At 27.8% G+C, this 18824-nt stretch overlaps 2 protein-coding genes across 2 annotated transcripts; both read left to right on the top strand.

Annotated features, from left to right (window-relative positions):
• The first annotated feature begins 4025 nt into the window (after positions 1 to 4025).
• LOC113386514 lies at positions 4026 to 4508 on the top strand. The gene is made up of 2 exons (XM_026624297.1): positions 4026 to 4085; positions 4163 to 4508. Exon 2 carries the CDS (start codon positions 4167 to 4169, stop codon positions 4506 to 4508), a length of 342 nt encoding a protein of 113 aa, XP_026480082.1. The 5' UTR covers positions 4026 to 4085; positions 4163 to 4166.
• A 2709-nt stretch (positions 4509 to 7217) lies between these two features.
• Positions 7218 to 17652, top strand: LOC113386503 (protein PTHB1-like). The gene is made up of 12 exons (XM_026624286.1): positions 7218 to 7697; positions 7772 to 7817; positions 9101 to 9365; positions 10506 to 10744; positions 11061 to 11201; positions 11716 to 11886; positions 11969 to 12472; positions 14094 to 14193; positions 14628 to 14817; positions 15290 to 15465; positions 15559 to 15688; positions 17242 to 17652. The coding sequence occupies exons 1-12, from the start codon at positions 7347 to 7349 to the stop codon at positions 17650 to 17652; spliced, it is 2724 nt and encodes a 907-aa protein (XP_026480071.1). The 5' UTR covers positions 7218 to 7346.
• Positions 17653 to 18824: the final 1172 nt, after the last annotated feature.

Raw genomic sequence — 18824 nt, 5'->3', positions numbered from 1 at the left:
GAAATAATTTAAAAAAGAAGTAAATATAACATATATGTCATTAATTCGTAGTTTTTTTTTCATCGAGTTACCATAGTTTACATCGAAGTACCAATATTTCTATTATATTTATATTTAGAATAGGTTACCTGCGAATTTACCACTCTCTTTAACCGAAAACAACAGCAAAACGTTCCTGCATTCTCTAAAAGCCTGATTCAGATTATTCTCATTTTGGGAAGTGTTTGACCATACCCCTTTTGCCTTCGACAAGTACATTTTCCCCGCATTATTGCTTTTAATTACAAAAACCTAGTATCACGAATAAATAATTTAACTTGTCATATATCCATATGATTTGGAACTACTCCTATGTTGAGGAATACGTCGTGGTTCGGGCTCGGCGAACGTCCTCTCTTATGACCTGATCTGCGATTTTCTCATCTGCAGAACTTACTGAGGTGACAGAACTAATACTGGGATTAGAATCACTATCTGAAGAACTACTTGATACTTCGCTCTTGTATCAAAACTTTTATTTCTTCTCGAATTCTTTAATTCTGCTTCAGACTCCCCGACGCCGAGATTGACAGCGTCAGTGTTTACTTCCATATCGACAATGGAAATAGTCGAAATACGCGCACAATACGCGTAAATTGCGTTTAAAATAGAAGATCACAGACTAATGAGAAGAGTAAATAACGATATATCTATTAATTGTACCATTTAACGCACTTAAAGGTAAAAAATAGGCTATTTGTTGTTATTCTTCTTGGAAAACACTTCGTATGAAGTAGACAAACAGTGCAGGCAACATTGGCATACGAAAAATGTGAGACAGATATCGATATTAAGGCGAGACATACTACGAGTATAATATTCAACCATAGACCTTATACAATTTCATGGACTGCTAGTTGAGCGCATAAAAGTGTCAAAAATATGTTCTATGGTATGAGGGCATACGAGGGTAATTTTGCGGCGAGATAATGTCAAATACGAACACGAGCTTTAACCGAAAATTAGTCGAATGCTCTCGATCGCTAAATTTTAAAGTTACTTGGGTTCACGAGATGTTTGATCGCTCGTGTTTTTTGCCTAAAAGAGGATAAAAATACGCGTTTTAAAATTGTTAGTAGCAGACAAATCTAATAAAGAGTAAAATGTCTTCTAAATGTATTTGGGTCTGTTGTAAAATGTACTTAATAAATAGAATGCACCACTTTCACGCCACTTCACACGAAAATTGTGCTTTTAAACCCCAATACTAAATATATAACATTTAAACAAAAATATTTCATTATTGCTTTCTAATTTCCCATAATAGCTCTAGCCAACTGTTCTTATTTTCAGTAAATTTTATAATATGTAAATAATTTTTTTTTAATTTTTTTTCTAATTTTCCTTAAACACTTTGTATACCTAAAATAAATAAATAAATAAATAGTTCATTACATTCATTAGTTCAACATAAATTGATATTATATAATATTTGCCAACAATTTCGAACACACGGACTTTCATTTGACGTTCAAGCGATCGAGTTTGACATATCTCGGCCGCAAAATACCCTCGATGCCCTCATACCATAGAACATCTTTTGACACTTTTTACTTGAGAAATGTATGGGACTAGCAGTCCATAAATTGTATAAGGTCTATGTATCAACACACACTAAAAATTCAAGCGTAGGGTGTGTTCGGTGTGGCAGTTTGTTACGATCCACAACTCGTCCAAACTCATTTCTGATTTGTTACACTGCGCATGCGCCATCTCATGACAGTTTCCAACGATTTGACAAGGCGGTTTACATCAAACGCGACAAAACTTTCACAAACCGCCAAACGTTTTTTCAGATATGTTTTGCATAATTCTTTTTTGTTTTTAACGTTTATTTAGGCAGTTTAATATTGATCTAATACTACTAGTTTTTGATTAAATTATATTATTTGATATTTATAATTTTAAGTTTATTGTTTAATATAATATATTTTAAAAATATAATAATAAGTTTCTCGATATTTATTGTTATCAAATATATAAAACAGTTAATCAATTATTTATTTTCAATCGTAAACTCCTGTAAAATTAATGAATTTATTAATCTCATTCTTTATTTGAGATTAGAAAAGTCTAGAATTGATGTTTTCAAAGAATCGGCAACCATGTTGACATGGTTTGGTTAATAATTTTTTAACAGGTATTAAAAAAAATTAAAATAATAAAGAAAAATATTGACATAGATAAATAACATACTTTACACCTTGATGAATAATAGATAGATATAAAAAGATATAAAAAAATAAATAACTTTGACAAAAACTGTATATGACCTAAAACTTAATTCATAGATAAAAGAAGAGTATATATATCCATAGGCTTATTTATCTATATCCATAGGTAAAAGAAGCGTATAGAAAGCATAGATAAATAAACACAAATAATAAAATCAGCATAATAAATAAAAAGATAAAAAAGCATAGATAAACTCATTGATAAATAAGCATGAACTAGTGGTGCAAGGCCTGTGCAAAGCATCGTGCATACTCTTCTTTTATCTATGGCATCGTGCTTTAAGGCAATTTGCTGGAACTTACCGAACCGAAATTCAGAATTTTTAAATGCTTTAAATTTTTCAGAAAATTTTGATTTTTTTTTAAATCAATTGCGCTGCGTAGCTGATTTCGAAACAAAATATCAAATCGCGTAACGCCGCGTCTCAATCTTTTAACATTACAAATTTGGTACGGAACCCATAGAAATATAAACAGATATTTTAATTATTATTAAAATCTCTATAAAATATCTTGTAATTTTATGTGCGTATGTGTAATTATCATTTTGGCCGGCAAGAGCATTCGAGCATCCTTTTACTTTTTTGATGAATCTCAAAACCACTAGACTTGTCTTCCTAAAAACTCAACTAATCCTTCATTATATCAATATGATAGTAACAATATAGTGATATGTTTTTTGAATCATTCAATCGGAAACTCCGTTCTCACAATCAGTAAATTCCCATTATTGTTATTTTTCACCCCATATCTTCGTAAGCGCTAAATCTGTCTCTGCCAAAAACTAATCAGTACGTCCCCCATCAATACGAATCAAATGTTTTTTGAATCATTCAAATCGTACGCTTCGTTTTCATAAAATCACAATTCTTGTTTCTTTTTACCCCGTTTCTTCAAATCGGCTGGACCTACTTTTTCAAAAACTAATCAGCTTATTGTTTCCCCATCGAACACGAATCGAATGATTTTTAAATTATTCAAATTTGACGCTCCGCTCTTACAAAATTGCATTCTTGTTACTTTTCAACCTGTATCTTCAAAATGGCTGGATCTGCCTCTGCCAAAAACTAATCAGCACCTCTCTCAATCAATATAAATCGAATGTTTTTTTAATCATTCAAATTGGACGCATCCCTCGTCCAAATTGGATCGTATCCTTCTCCCTGTAATATTTAACCCCTCATAGATAAATAAGCATATCCCCTCCTCTTTTAACTCTCAAGTCAAGTGAATTTCGTCGCATATTAACTAAAGCATAGATAAATAAGTATAAAGCTGTAGGTGAAGAGCTTCATATTCTTATGTTTATTTATCTATGAAGAGCTTTATACTTGTTTATCTATGCTGTAGAGTGTGTTGTATTACAAAGTTTTGATAACAATACTAAAGTGTTTATTACTTAAAATCATCATTATATTCCAGAAAAAACACGATCATTTTTAAATTTTAAAGGGGAAAAGAAAGCATCAAATGATCAGTAATGTTAAAGTCATTAAAATCATGTGCCATGACTAAACATATAATCTTGTTTTATCTATGCCTTCAAACTTGTTTGGAAACACTACTCTTGCTTTATCTATGCCTTCAAACTTGTTTGGAAACACTACTAGGAGTTGGGGAATCACCGATTTACTTATATCTTCATCTCTTTGTATACGTCTCAAGCTTTGTATACACACGCACGGACGGATTGATTAGTGAGCGAAACAAATTGAAAATATTATATCTATATAGGCTCTAGTAAAAATTATAGACAAATTAATCTTCAATTTGGAAAATAAGCTAGGTTCAAAACATAAAGCTAGGCACCTTGTAAGTATTAAGTATACTTAAGTAGATTCTTAATTGTTGAGTTGGGCAATTATTGTCAATTTGTTTATTTTCAACAGGACAATGAGTGAAAATAATCTCACACTTGCTGAAATTGCTCGGTGCTTTAGGCTTGAAGAGAGTGAATTAGCTTCTCTATTGGTGTCTGCTGATAATGATGTTGCAGAGAGAGAATTAGCTTCTATGTTGCAGTCTGCTGATATCCTTCCACCTGAATTATCGAATCATAAATTAGAGAAGGAATATTTTATTACAGGAACTACGACTGAGGATTTGTTTATGAAACAAAATGAAGTTGAAAATTTTATTGAGTTACAAAGAAAGTTTACTGAAATATGCCCAGATTATGCTGACGAACTAACGCCGAACAATAGACTAAAGCACTCGAATTTGCTTCAAAGGTAATTTATGAAGTTGGACCTGCCAGCAAAAACATGAAAGAAGTCGGTGACTGTGATACTTGGAAGTTTGCTTTTCCATGCGAAGGTGATGAAGAAGGGAAAATGGCCTTTGTTTACAGAAATAATTCAGACAAATTGCAACATACTGTAACCTCTAAATTGAATATTATTTTTCAGTGAAACAAGCCAGCTTATTAGCTTTATGTACTTTGAACAAGCTTGCTGAGTTTGCATATAACACAGAAAACAAAATGATGCTCACACCTATGGCTCGACCTTTATTTTCAGAAGATAATATTCGTAAAATGGCATCTGATTTGAATGCTAACGTCACCGATGTTATTAAGACAATAAACTGTAGTGCGCAAGCAGGGGGACATGTTCTAATAGAATCTGAGCTGCACTGTTCGATACTTTGCTATTTAGTTTTTACCAAGAATGTTAAAGATAAGAAAGTGAAATTAGGTAATATTGGTAAAATGATAAACAATACCTTGCTGCAGGTAAATCTTTCTCGATATATAAGTTTAAGGTGTACTGCAAATATTCAAGTGATGTTATTGCAGAACAATTGACTTATGAGATATTGAATAATTTGCCAAATCATTTGAGACGATGTAACTAATTGACAGTCTTTTATAAGAGCATCAAATGTATAATTTATAACATTTTTTTTTCAAAGTACAATTCATTAAATTATAACTAACATTATAAACAGTTGTATACCAAACATTTTAAGATGAAATAAAATTGTGCTAATTTTTACAATAATTTCACATGTATTATATATTTTTTATATATATTTTTTATGAAAAATTTCAAACTTAGAACACTTATAATTTATGTTAAATATAACAATACCAATTTGCTGTTATTTTTGCTTTAAGAAAATTTGCTTATATTATTAAAATTTTCTTAATATGTAAACATATTTTGCAACTTTTTATTAAAATTATAATAAACTTCAAATGCTATATTAACTATTATAACGAATTGAAAACATTAATTACTATTTGACTGTATATCATTTTGAAATAAAATCAACATTTATAAGCAATTCATATTTAATAAATATAATTTACTGATTTTATTGACTTTTTAACTTCATTAAACAAAAAGTAGAAATATGGTTTAAAGTTTACAGATTCCAAATACCAAGTTGCAGTATAAAATAAATTTATTCTCGATTAAACATATTGTAATTGTGAATTCGCAGAACATTGTCACTAAAATAAAATATAAATGAAAAAAAAAATTATATATTAGGACCAATTGTCTGCTTTTGGGCTTTATTTTGGTAGTGTCCCAAATTTGTAAAAAGTAGGTTGAAATTATTATTAAACTAGCTGTAAGTGGAATTCTGTCTTAAGGCAATCAAGGCATCGTGCCTTAAGGCAAATTGCTGGAACTTCCCGTACCAAAAATTATTAATTTTTTAAAAGCGATTAACATTTTTGAAAAAAATGTGCTTTGAAAAAATAAGATTTTTGAGAAACTATATATATGGACAAAAAATTACTTTTTTTTGAAAAAAAAAAATTAAAAAAAAAATTTTTTTTTAATTTTTTTTTTTTGAAAAAAAAAAAATTTTTTAATTTTTTTTTTTGAGAAAAAAAATTTTTTTCTTTATTTTGACATATTGTGGAAGATCTGAACTTTTTTTCAAAGCAATCGTACTGATTTAACTGCATAGGGACAAAATATAAAGCGCGTAAGCGCCGCGTCGCTGTCTAACGCATAAGCATTGGTACGGAACCCATAGGAATGTTAACAAAATGTATACTTATTGTTAAAATCTCTATAAAATATCTAATAATTTGATGTGCATATGTCTAATGAACATTTTTGACCGCCAAATGGCTAATTTTTTTACTTTTTCCTCCATATCTCCGAAACCGCTACACCTACCTTTATGAAAATTTTATCGATTCTTCATCTTGTCAATACAAGTGAAATGTTTTTTGAATTATTTAAATCGGACGCTCCGTTCTCTTAAAAACTGAGTTACCGTTTTCGGCACTTTTTGCCCCGTATCTTCGGAACGGCTAGACCTGCCTTCGCCAAAAACTAATCAGCACGTCTCCTTATCAATACGAATCGAATGTTTTATGAATTATTCAAATCGGTTGATCCGTGTTCCCGAAATCGTCGACGAAAATTTGTATCCGCACATACATACACACACGTACATACATACACACACGTACACACATACACACACACACGCACACACACACATACATCCATTTTTTCTTATTTATCTATGTCAACATGGTTGCCGATGTTGCCGATTCTTTGAAAACATTAATTCCAGACTTTTCTAACCTCAAATAAAGAATGAGATTAATAAATTCATCAAATTTATAGGAGTTTAACGATTAAAAATAAATAATTGAATAAATGTTTTATATATTTGATGAAAATAAATATCGAAAAACTTATTTATTATATTTTTAATCTATTATATTAAACAATGAAACTATAAAATTATAATTAATAAATAATATAATTTAATTAAAATTAGTAGTTTTAGATCAATATTAAACTGCGTAAATAAACATAAAAAACAAAACAACAAAATAAACAAAAATACAAAACTAATCTTAAAATTTTTGTTTTGTCTATATTGGTAACTCTTGGTAACTGTCTCAATGACAGTTCAAGAAAGGTATCAACAAAAATTTTACACATTCATTCTAAAAAATGTGTTTGAATAAGTCATTTGTCATAAATTGCACACGTGTGTATCAATAAAATAATGAATGATTTTTTTTTTAAATTTCAAGTCTGAAGCCTTTAATTTGTAACTTAGAATTTTATTGTGCAATTTTCTTTGACGACCATGTCCTTATTCAAAGCGAGAAGTTGGTGGAACACAAATGTTTCTGAAGATGAAACAGAATCTTTCGATCGAAATTCATTGTTGATCGCCAGACTAACCGAAGGCGATCATGATAATTTAGTTGTAGGATCCCATTTAGGGGCTTTGAGAGTATATAAGGTGACTACAAAAAGACTGGATGATGGAAGTTTGTCTGCATACAAACCTACAGACTTGGTTCTGGAGAAATTATTACCATACCCCGTTCTTGGTTTAGGATTAGGAAAATTGGTTTCGTATGTTGATAGCCTGAGATCTGTTTTGTTCGCACTAAATAGCTTGTTATTTAGTTTGCACTGTTTGGTTTTAAAGGTATACCTTTATTACTATAAACCTTTATTACTTTATAACTATAGTTATACATATTAATAGTTTTTCATTTTTAGTCATTTGTAGACTATGCAGTTTGTACATTCAATATAATTCATTTAAGTAATAATTCATATATACCTATATTCATATTTACTAGGATTTTATACAAACATCGGGGTCACATTATCTAAAATTTGTACATATAAGTTATTTGCATTATATTGATACATTCTTTATGTGGATATATTTCTACATCTTTGAAATATTGTTGTTCGGATATATACATTTTCTAAATTATTTCCAAATTTTATGTCGAAAACCACATGCCCAACTTAAAATAATGCCTAAACATGCACTAAAATAAGTAAATGAATTACTTTCAGTTACTAATTTATTAATAAATGCTAAAAGAAAATTTACTATCAGAATCAATTTGAATGGTTGTTTAAATCATAATTTTCTTAGTCAGTTAACATCTTTTATTTATTTTAATATCTCATTGTTTTTGAAAAAAAAAATACTTTGTAGATATTTCAAAATTTTAAGAAAGTGAACGATGTAAGCAAATTATTACTAGTTAATAATTATTTAATAATAAAATAATTATTAGTTTCCATTAATTATAGTTAAGCTTTCATTCCATGTTTATTTTATTTTTATTCTTAATTTTTAATTAAACCATATATTAAATTATTTTCTTTGGTTGCTATTTATAAAAAACATCTTTTCAAATTTTTTTCAATTAAATTATGATATTATTTTTATAATTAATTAATTATGTTTTAGGGGATCTCAAAAATGGTTCTTATGTGTACTGCATCCACTACGAGTTACTGTATACTCTTTAAAATCATTAGACGGGATCACAGACCATGGTAAAAATCACTAACTATTCTAAAATTATTTGTAAGCTGTTAAATACTAATTAATGACATTCAATCTTTTTGTGTAATGATTAATATTGGTAGAAATCTTGAATTTTATTTGTATATATATATATATATATATATATATATATATATATATATATGTTTTTATTAAGTGTAAGCAAATTGTTACATTAATACTATTAAAATTATTGGATATCACATTTCACAAAATAATGATTTTAAAATTCATCTTTGAATTTTTTTGTTACTTTTCAAGAATTCAAATGTACATTCAGTTTTAATATACATAATTATGTTCAGTTATATCTATTAAAACAAGTAAATTTTTTAACAAAGTTCATATTTTACTTACAATTTTATTATATATTTTTTCCTTGGTAAATCCTAAAATTCTTCTGTATTCATGGATTATATGCGGATTGCATACAAATTATATATTAGAATTTATTTTAAAAATAATATGACAGATTCAATAGATTTATAATCATTTATAATATTAATAATAATTTATAGGTGATCAAAACCTCCTCACTGTATGCTACGAACACATTCTACCGCAATCTGCTTATTCCATGGTAATCGGCCCTTTTGGAGGTGCATCAGGTCGTGATTTTATATGTGTTCAATCTCTAAATGGAATATTGAGTGTTTTTGAACAGGAATCCATTGGATTTAAATGTGTTCTGCCAAATTTTTTACTGCCCTCATCGATTTGTTATGTTATGCGCACAGATTCTTTTATCACTGTTACTTCAAATTGGTTCGTGGAATGTTACAGGTAAATTTACTAAAAATGAACGCATACTTTTACCTGTCAATTTTTTTGAAACAGCTACAGAGAAAATTGTAAAACCATACTCATACATTTTTTTAAATATTTCCAGTAAGATGCTAATAAGAGTCTTACTGTAAAAATCAGAAACACATTATATTAGTTTATTTTTATTTATTTACATATCTAATCACTATCCAATTACAATTAATGAATTTGTTAATTAATTGAATAACAAGTGCATTGCCTGAAGAGGAAGACAGTTTCAAGCTGTTATCGAATTTTTTATTTTTATATTTTCTGATTTTATCTGATATTTCATTACTCTATATTTATTTTTTAATTCATCAAATATTTTTCCTCTTTTTTATTTAATTTTGTTCATAAGGCTTAACTTAATTTCAGATTTATTACATAGTAGTTTAAAGATTTGCTTTCTAGTTTCAAACATCTGCTCTAATTTTTTATAGATTTTTTCTTTGCGACTCTGTAATGATCTTATGATTATTTTTTATATTGAAATTATAAATAGCAATTTAATTAGCACAATTTTATAAGCTATTATGATGAGATTAAAATATACCTAATATTATTAAAAAAAATGTATAGGAATTACTCCGGTTACTGATTTTCTAATTAAGGCTAAGGCAGTTCATTTTTAAAGCTGAATGGATAACTTTTCTTTGTAACTCCTTTGGACTGAAAAATTAGAGATGTACTAAGTTTGGGCTGTAATATTTTTTAATTTTTTTATTGTTATCTCTATCTTAACAATATTGTACAACTTTAATTTACAAATTTTCAAATTTGGATTCTTTCGATTCAAAATTGCTTGAAACATTGAGAAAACATAAAATTAGCAAATCGGATTTTTTGGCAAAGACAAACTGTTCCTTCGGTAAGCTAAAAAATCGATCCGTCGAATTTTCATTAAAATATAAAATTGTGAAAAATATTTTCTAACAAAACATTGCACATTTATTACATTAGGTCACAACTCCCAATATACATTGCACGTATATTACATTTAGTTAACATTTGTTATATAACTTTGTAGCAGAAAAAGTATAAAAGTAACATTTTGTTACATTATGGCAATATGTAGGGTCTCTTATATATTTTGATAATTTATTTTTCATTTTTTAGATACCAAAATATGTCACAATCTGAAAGTTCTGGCAACTTGACGCCAACATGGTATTACAATTTAGGAGAAGGCATCTTAAATATTATGGCATTACCATTGACTAGCACTGAGACTGTTATTGTGATTCTTGGCGAGAAAAATTTATATTGTTTGACTGATTTGGGAAAATTGAAATTTATGAAGAAGTTGGATTTTGTGCCAATATGTCTTCATGCATATGTCATTGGATGGTATTGGGGTAAAAATCAGCAACATACATATAGTTTGAATTTGAAAATTATTGAAATCAATGTTACAATTAAATGAAACTTTTCATTAAATAAAATTTTCATTTTGTCTTCATCTTAAATTATGTTTTTTGTATAACTTTTATTTAGCCTAAATTTTAATCATAACTTAGTTAATCGTAATGCATCTGTGAGCTCCCTTCATATTAAAGCCTATCTTTAAATAAATTTTGTTTATTAGGAATATTGTAACAGTTAGAACAAGAATATATATAAGTTTTGTTACAATTTTTTTTTACTAATTTCTAACTATCTATTTTTTATCAGAACCCGATGCAAGGTTAATGGTGGCAGTTGCTTCAAACTTAGGAACGTTACTATTGTATGAAGGAACCAGTTTAAGATGGTCTGCGCAGCTGCCATGCATACCGGTTGCTATGTCTAAAGCTTCAGTTGCTGAACTTCCAAGTAAATGAATTTCTGTCCTTATTTTAGCATATAAACTCAACACATTCACATTTGACTTACTAGATAAAGGAAATTTAATTAGTAAACTATTTTTTCTTATAATAAAAATGAATTGGATATGATTTGTTTGAAAATTCTTCACTGATCTCATGTGTTGTTAATTGTTTAATCATGATACATTATATTATACTTTAACAACTTTTTAGTTTGCAATATGCTCAATTTAGCCCTAGTGTCAACTTGTTTCATTATAGAAACAATTAAAATTTGGTAGAATAACAATTTCAACAATTAGAATACAAAATTGTTGTTCTTGTAGAATTATACTATTTTAATCATTAAATTGAATTAACATTATAATGAATGATGAATTAATGAATTAGTTATATTAATCAATATACATCATGGATTTAAAATGCAAAAAATATTCAACTTGATACTAGATTATTATTTAATATTTATTTATTTATTCACTTATTTACTTATTTAAAAATAAATTTGTTTAAATTTCTAGGTGCTCTGGTAACATTATCAGAAGATGGTCATTTGCAATGCAGCTACCTTGGAACGGAACCTGAATTGTTTTCTGCTCCACCTATGAGTCTGAAACCTATTGATTATGAAGAAGCCAAATTAGAATTAGAAAATTTACATGCTATCATTAAGTCAAATACAGATTCAGCAGGTATGTTAAATAAACTGCATATTATATGTAGAATTCAAATTTATGGATATCAAATGTAATTCATAATTTTAATATCTTTTAGATTTGATATTGATAAATACTACAGCAGAAAAGGAGATACAGATCAATATAAATATTGATTCAACTTTGAGACCACTACCACATAATGCACAAGAAACATTTAAACTTGATGACAAACCACGCTCGGTCAATTCTATGAGAATTGTAGCTAAAATAAAACCTAGCACAAATTCTTTTGAACAAATACAAGTTTCTGCAATGGTCCCTTCTCCTTTATCGCTTTCAATTAATAGCATTCTATTTAGGAATGTTTTAGAAGAAAAAATGTTTGAAACTTATTGTTACATTGATGAAGATAAATTTGGAGGCTTTAATATATACAGTGTTGAACTGAAAATTTTAGTATCCTATGTGAATACTCAAGGGCTGCCAAGGATATTACAAAAAACTCTTAGTATACCTTTGAATTTAGTGTACAACTTAACAGAGCCAGTGAAGGAAGCCAAATTTAAAGTTACGTTGAATATCAGTCATCCAGCTACACCATTAAATCAACTTTTTCCAGGTAATAGAATAAGAATTACCCTTATTTACGAGCTAGGCAACTGATTTATTTTTAATCACCATACTTTTGTATTTATTTAGTTTTTTGCTAATGTTTTATGCACTTAGCAGTGCATAAGATTTTCTAGTATTTTTTTAATTCTCTTCAGATGAATATTATTTCTTTTTTTCTCTCATTATCTTATAGGGGAAAATGAGATGGTGTTTTGTTATTTGATATTGTAATCAATGGTAATCAATCTCAATCGTTTGTGCTAATTATTGGTTCATTGACTACCAGTAAGATAGTATTTTAATTAAGCAGGAATTATAATAACATTTATTGAGAAAAAAATGCAAAATCGTTTGTGCTAATTATTGGTTCATTGACTACCAGTAAGATAGTATTTTAATTAAGCAGGAATTATAATAACATTTATTGAGAAAAAAATGCAACCTATGACATAAACCATTTTGTCCATATAGTATGATCAAAATGACAAATACATACTGAAGACAAACTGAGATGCTAATTTTTAATAAAAACAGTTCACAAATAAATCATTTTGCTCTTTTTTGGGGCATTGACACATGAAACAAGAACCTAGAAATACATCATAAATTTTATCAAAATCTTTAGTACTGACAAAAGTTAATTGATTTTAATTGAAATAATTACGAATATCAAAATATAGGCCCTCGAAAAAGCATAATAAAACACTCTCAAATAAACTTTTCAAGATGCAAAACTGAACTGATCACTGCGACAAGACTGTGACAATCATGCTCAACATCTGACAGGATGATGCTACTAGAACTAGCCAATTTTGAAATAAGGCTACTAAGTCATTTTGTCTATATATACCATTTTTTATGCTGTTTGTAGTTTCTTTCTTTTTAACAATAATGACAATAATCTTCTCTGGTTCTCTTTAGAAAATTTCTAAATTTAACACATAATTTTGGATGGACTTGTCTAGAAGTATTATTAATTACAGTCTGGTATAAATTTAGCTAGGATTTTTTTCTACATATACTTGTACATGGTAGTTGTGAAATCAAATGTGTTTTGTTCTTTCTGATTTTTTCATTCACATTTTAGCTAATAATTCTGACTCAATTTTAAAAATTCGAAAAGTTGGCAATCGCAATTACTAGTTTCTGTCTTTTTGGCACATATTGAATGGGGCACTCCTTTGTAATTGAATTACTGATTTAAAAAAATATGTTTTATGCATAGATAAAAGAAGAGTATATGGCATTATGTTTTATGACATTTAATATTAATTTAAGTAAAAAAATTACATTCTAAAATATTGCAGTCCTACGAAAAGTGGTTGAATTATGAAATTTTGTTAAAGTTTGTAATAATAGGCGGTATTTCTAGGGCTTACAATCTTGAATTTATTTACTATAATTAATACTATGGCTGATATTACAAGGTTGTTTTAGCAAAAATATCAATTTGAAGTTGCATTAATATGATTTTAGAGAAAATGAAATCTATATTTGTGAAATAAACAGTTCAAAATTTTATAATAATTAATTAAATCCGAATATTTAAGTATTTAAGTTTCAAGTATTTAAGTATTAAGGAAAACGCTGTTGTTAAGTAAGCATTTCATCTGTCTCTTTTGTTTCAGAATTTTCTTCATCCATTGGTATTCCGACTGCTGTAGGATTGAGTTTGATAAATAAACCTAATCATGTAGTATCCATAATTATTGGAAAGAACTCTCAAAGGTATGAATGGAATAAGTATGACTATGAAATGCATACAATTACCGTTTAAGAAAGAAATTTAATTAAGTGCCGATTTTTTCATTTTCAAAATTTAAAAATTACAAAATCTCTTGCTATAGTTTATATCATGCACCAGTTTTAGAATAAAACACCGACATAGTTAATTAATTTTAACAATTCTTTAATTTTTGTATTATATTAGTTTATTTATTAATAAAATTAATAATTTAATGTCCATAAAATTTAATGCCCAAGGCAATAATGCAGTAAATGCAATCATATATAAATTGTAAATTAATAAGAAAAAAGTTTTTAAAATCAACTCAAATTGTATTCTCAATCCAATTTGTGAATCAATGTGTGTGAATTTGTGTAATCAATGTTATACATATTTACATTTTCATAGTTATTGATTTTATTATATATTGTTGCAGGTATCGTCTGCAATCAGATTATGTGCATGATCTAGCGGTTGCCTGCCAAGTCTTATGTAAACGACTTAAAAAGCATTTTGAGAATGAACAAGATTTCCGTATAGTATGTACATCTGCTATTCCTGTTCAAGAATTATTAACAGCTGTAGATCACCATTTCCAGAGCAAGATCTTGATGTTTGAACAAAAAGTATGTTGTATATTCTGCTTCATGTTGCGCGATATCAAAATATTGGGAGCCCAGAAGTAAATAGTGTTTGATCTGAATTTAATATTTTTAGTATTTGTACTAATTTTACTAACATTATAAACTAAATATAAAATAGCAAAGCTATGATATCGTCATCAGTCTGATCCAATATCATATCTGCCGATTTTCCGGTCATTTATGTATTTTATCTAGAACTTATATAGGCGCGGATAGTACACAATTCAATCGTATTTAAAACGTTTAAAATAGATAAATAAGCACATATTTTCTCTACAAGTCTATTTTATTCAGTAAAACAATTTTTATGTTTAATGATACGGTATATTGTGTGAAATTTTTTGTTGTGGGCTAAATTTACTAACTTATTTACAAATCTACAAATTTTCATATTGCAAATGGTGGTATTCCAAGATTTATACAATATTTATTCACTATGAACCATTTCTTTTAGGATAAATTAGCAAGATTATCTGCCCAATATCGATTAATACAAAGAAGACTATTAGCAAAACTCAAAGATATAATTCCAACATCAATGTCTGGATTAGAAAATTTGTTAAAAGAAAGTTTAATTCAAATTAAAAACGGTGTCGAAGATTTTAATAAAAAGAAACACAGCTTGTTTATGTATGTACGATCTAAAAATACAAATTATTATATATATATCTTAATTATATATATATATATATATATATATATATATATATATTTTATTTTCAGTTGTCAGTCTGATCTGAATGCTTTATTGGAATTGATTTCTGTAATGTTGAGGCATATGAATTTGCAGAAAAATATTGCAAATAACATCTGCGCTCTGTTACGTACTCCAGTCCAAGATTTGGAAGATCAGGTTAGTGTTTAATTCTACTTCATAACTTTGAATTAACAATATGTATTTTTTGCTACAATCACCTGCTTTGGAGATGTGGATTTTATAGTGGTATTGGTTCATCTTTGCACAATGCATTGATATTTTTAAATTATAAATCATAGCCGGTATTAAGTATTTTGAGAAATAGGATCATATTTAGTCACAGTTATTTTGATTTGATCAGAAGAAACCAAGAAATGGTATGAAAATTTTAGCATGTCGAACACAGAACACAGAACTTGATCAATCAAGTTCAACCATTATTATCTCAAATAAATGGACTAAGATGATTAATCGTGATATAAAATATGTCCTAACTATTATCTATTCGAACAGAGTGATACTGACGATGAGCACACTTGGGTTTTGCTTTTTGCGACTTTATTATTTATAAAAGATTGCACATTTCAATATAACTTCATCATCCACATAGATTTTAATATGTAATCCGGATTATTGGAGATCTACTTTTTAGCAGATCTGAATATTATTGTATTTTTGCTTTGTGTTAACAAGATTAAATTTGGTGCAATATTAACATGGTACTGGTATTTTTTCATGTTTTTGGACACCTGGATTATTATCGTAGATCTGTTTCTCAGCAGAGTTTGATTAATATCGTAGTTTTGCTTTATGTGCTGTGTATTAACAAGAATGAAATTTGTGCTTTTGGTGTGTTTTGTGCACTGTGTATATTAATGTAAGTAGATGGATATATTTGAATTATTATATGGAAGTATTTTTTACAAGCACATTCTCGAATTATTTGTTATTTTAATTTTTCGAATTTAGAACACGTTGAAGTGAGTTCAAAAATATTACATATGTGCCAAATTATATTACAGAATTCAAATATAATTGACATAGATGAGGAAAATGGTTGGTTAATTTAGGTAGTAATTTAGCTTTTGTTTATCCAATGGTTATTCAATGATACAAATGGTGATGAATTTTGATAGTTTTTCACCAAGTAAACATTACTAGTTTTCATAAACTAATACATATTTACCAGTTTTAAATACACATTTGCTGTGAAAATTGTAGCATCTTAATTTTCCAAACCGGATTTGGTACCTATATGGATACTATCAATAAAATTTCTGCTTACACATTGGCCAATTTATTTGTAGCTAATTTATTAGCAGCATGCATCTGGATCTTTTTGCGATCCAGTTCCTTTTCCTTTTCATGATCGTACTCAATACAGTTTTTTTTGCTTACTCTTTTTAGCAGTTCTTTATTTGTTATCCTATCTGTCCACTTTATCTTCTCATTCCAGTACCGCATTTCAAACTTTCCAGGTCTCTGATCTGCACAGAGATATGCTCCATATATAACATACCATTAACTTATCTTTTGTATAATAAAAATTATTAAAATCAAGTTGTTCATTACCATTTGAAGGAACAACTACGGCTATCTAGAAATAATTGGACTCATGAATATAAAAGACTTTTGATATATCAAGTAATTTGAGAAAATGCTTAATATGCTAGTTTTCCATATATATTTCGATCACAATTTTATTTTAGGGATGGGAAGATGTAACATACGTATCCACCGTACATCTACTTAGAACTTTACTTAACGAAAAATCTGAAGAATTAAAAACTACTCTAGCCCATGAACAAAACGTTACCAAACTTACGGACTGTGAAAAGTTTAAGAAATTATTAGCTATACTATTAGATAAATGCATCCAAGAAGAATTTGCTGCAAATAATACAGATGGCAAAATAATCACAAATGAGAAGGATGATTTTGAATCAGAAAATCTGGTAGATGTTGGTTTGGCAGAAGTTGCTGAAGAGACCGAGAATGATATGATCGAGTTTAACATTCCAGATAGTTTGAAATTGGCTGAAAGGAAAAGGGAGGTGTTTAGATCGAAGCCTTTGCTGGAAATGAGACATAAAATTGGTGAAATTGATGAAGAATCATAAATTGATTGATAGATTTTTAAATAGTAAAAATGATTTTTTACAATATTCACTGTGAAAACTTTGTATACAAAATGCAATATTGTGAATGTGATTTTTCACTTTTATTGTGTAAATTTTGACTCTTTGTTTGAAGAACTCACTACTATGATTTATTAAAAAATGAGTTTTTGTGACTTTACTAAAAATGAGAATGTTCACAACCTCAACAAACACATTAACTTGTTGACATAGAGATCGTTTACTATTAGAAATTGAAACTTGTGTGATTTTTATACTTATGATTTGCTTTACAAAAGTTTTTCCTATTATGAAAGATTGTGCCGAAACAATAAAATTCAAAATTTTGATCGGTTTTATTTTTTTTTTAAATTCACTTGCATGATTTTATGCAGAATAAATGCAAAATATTTTTTCGTAACCAATTTTATTAAACTTTCTTTGAAATTAACCTTGGGCCATTGAATAATCATTCTTAACTTAGATTTGCGCATTTTTTTTTTAGAGATTAAGACACAGCGTCTGGTCTATATAATATCAACGTTACTATTTTTATAGAGTACCTAATTACAATGATTGAGAATCTGAAACCATTAAATAAAACGAATTCAAATAAAAACATACTGTTTTATTTTTGTTTTATTAATAAATTCATACAATACAACAAATATTATAAATAGTATTTACATTTATAAATAACATATTATATAACACGATCTGAATATGAATTTAACAAATATTGTTTCAAAATTATTATATTTATTTATATTTATAATAATTAAATTTCTGTGTACAAATATATAAATATTTACAGTGTTACATTTCTGCACTTCTAAATAATTGAACATTTATTCAGCGTCATTTATGCTTATGAAACATATATTCGGCTTTAAAAATGGGAATTGACATGGGTAAATCTTGGAGGATTTTTTCTATTTATTCCTGGTTTTATATGACCAAGATATCTACATGTGTTCTAGATAGGAGGGAAAAGAGCAATATTAAATTCTGAATTAGCTATTGCTTCTTCAATAGTGAAATTATAGTAGTTCATAGAATTGTCCTTAATCATAAAACAAGGCTCAAAATGCTGTCTACAAGGAAATCGATCTTTTCGACATCTAGAACATGTGGAAAATTAGATATCAAGTCCAGATTTTAATCTAAGACATTTT

This window comes from Ctenocephalides felis, unplaced genomic scaffold (assembly GCF_003426905.1).
Source record: "Ctenocephalides felis isolate EL2017-DRISC unplaced genomic scaffold, ASM342690v1 CF-g0.4_SCAFFOLD_00845, whole genome shotgun sequence".
Taxonomy (NCBI): domain Eukaryota; kingdom Metazoa; phylum Arthropoda; class Insecta; order Siphonaptera; family Pulicidae; genus Ctenocephalides; species Ctenocephalides felis.
The sequence above is the reverse complement of the archived record's forward strand: the minus strand, read 5'-3'. Positions and strand labels throughout refer to the sequence as shown.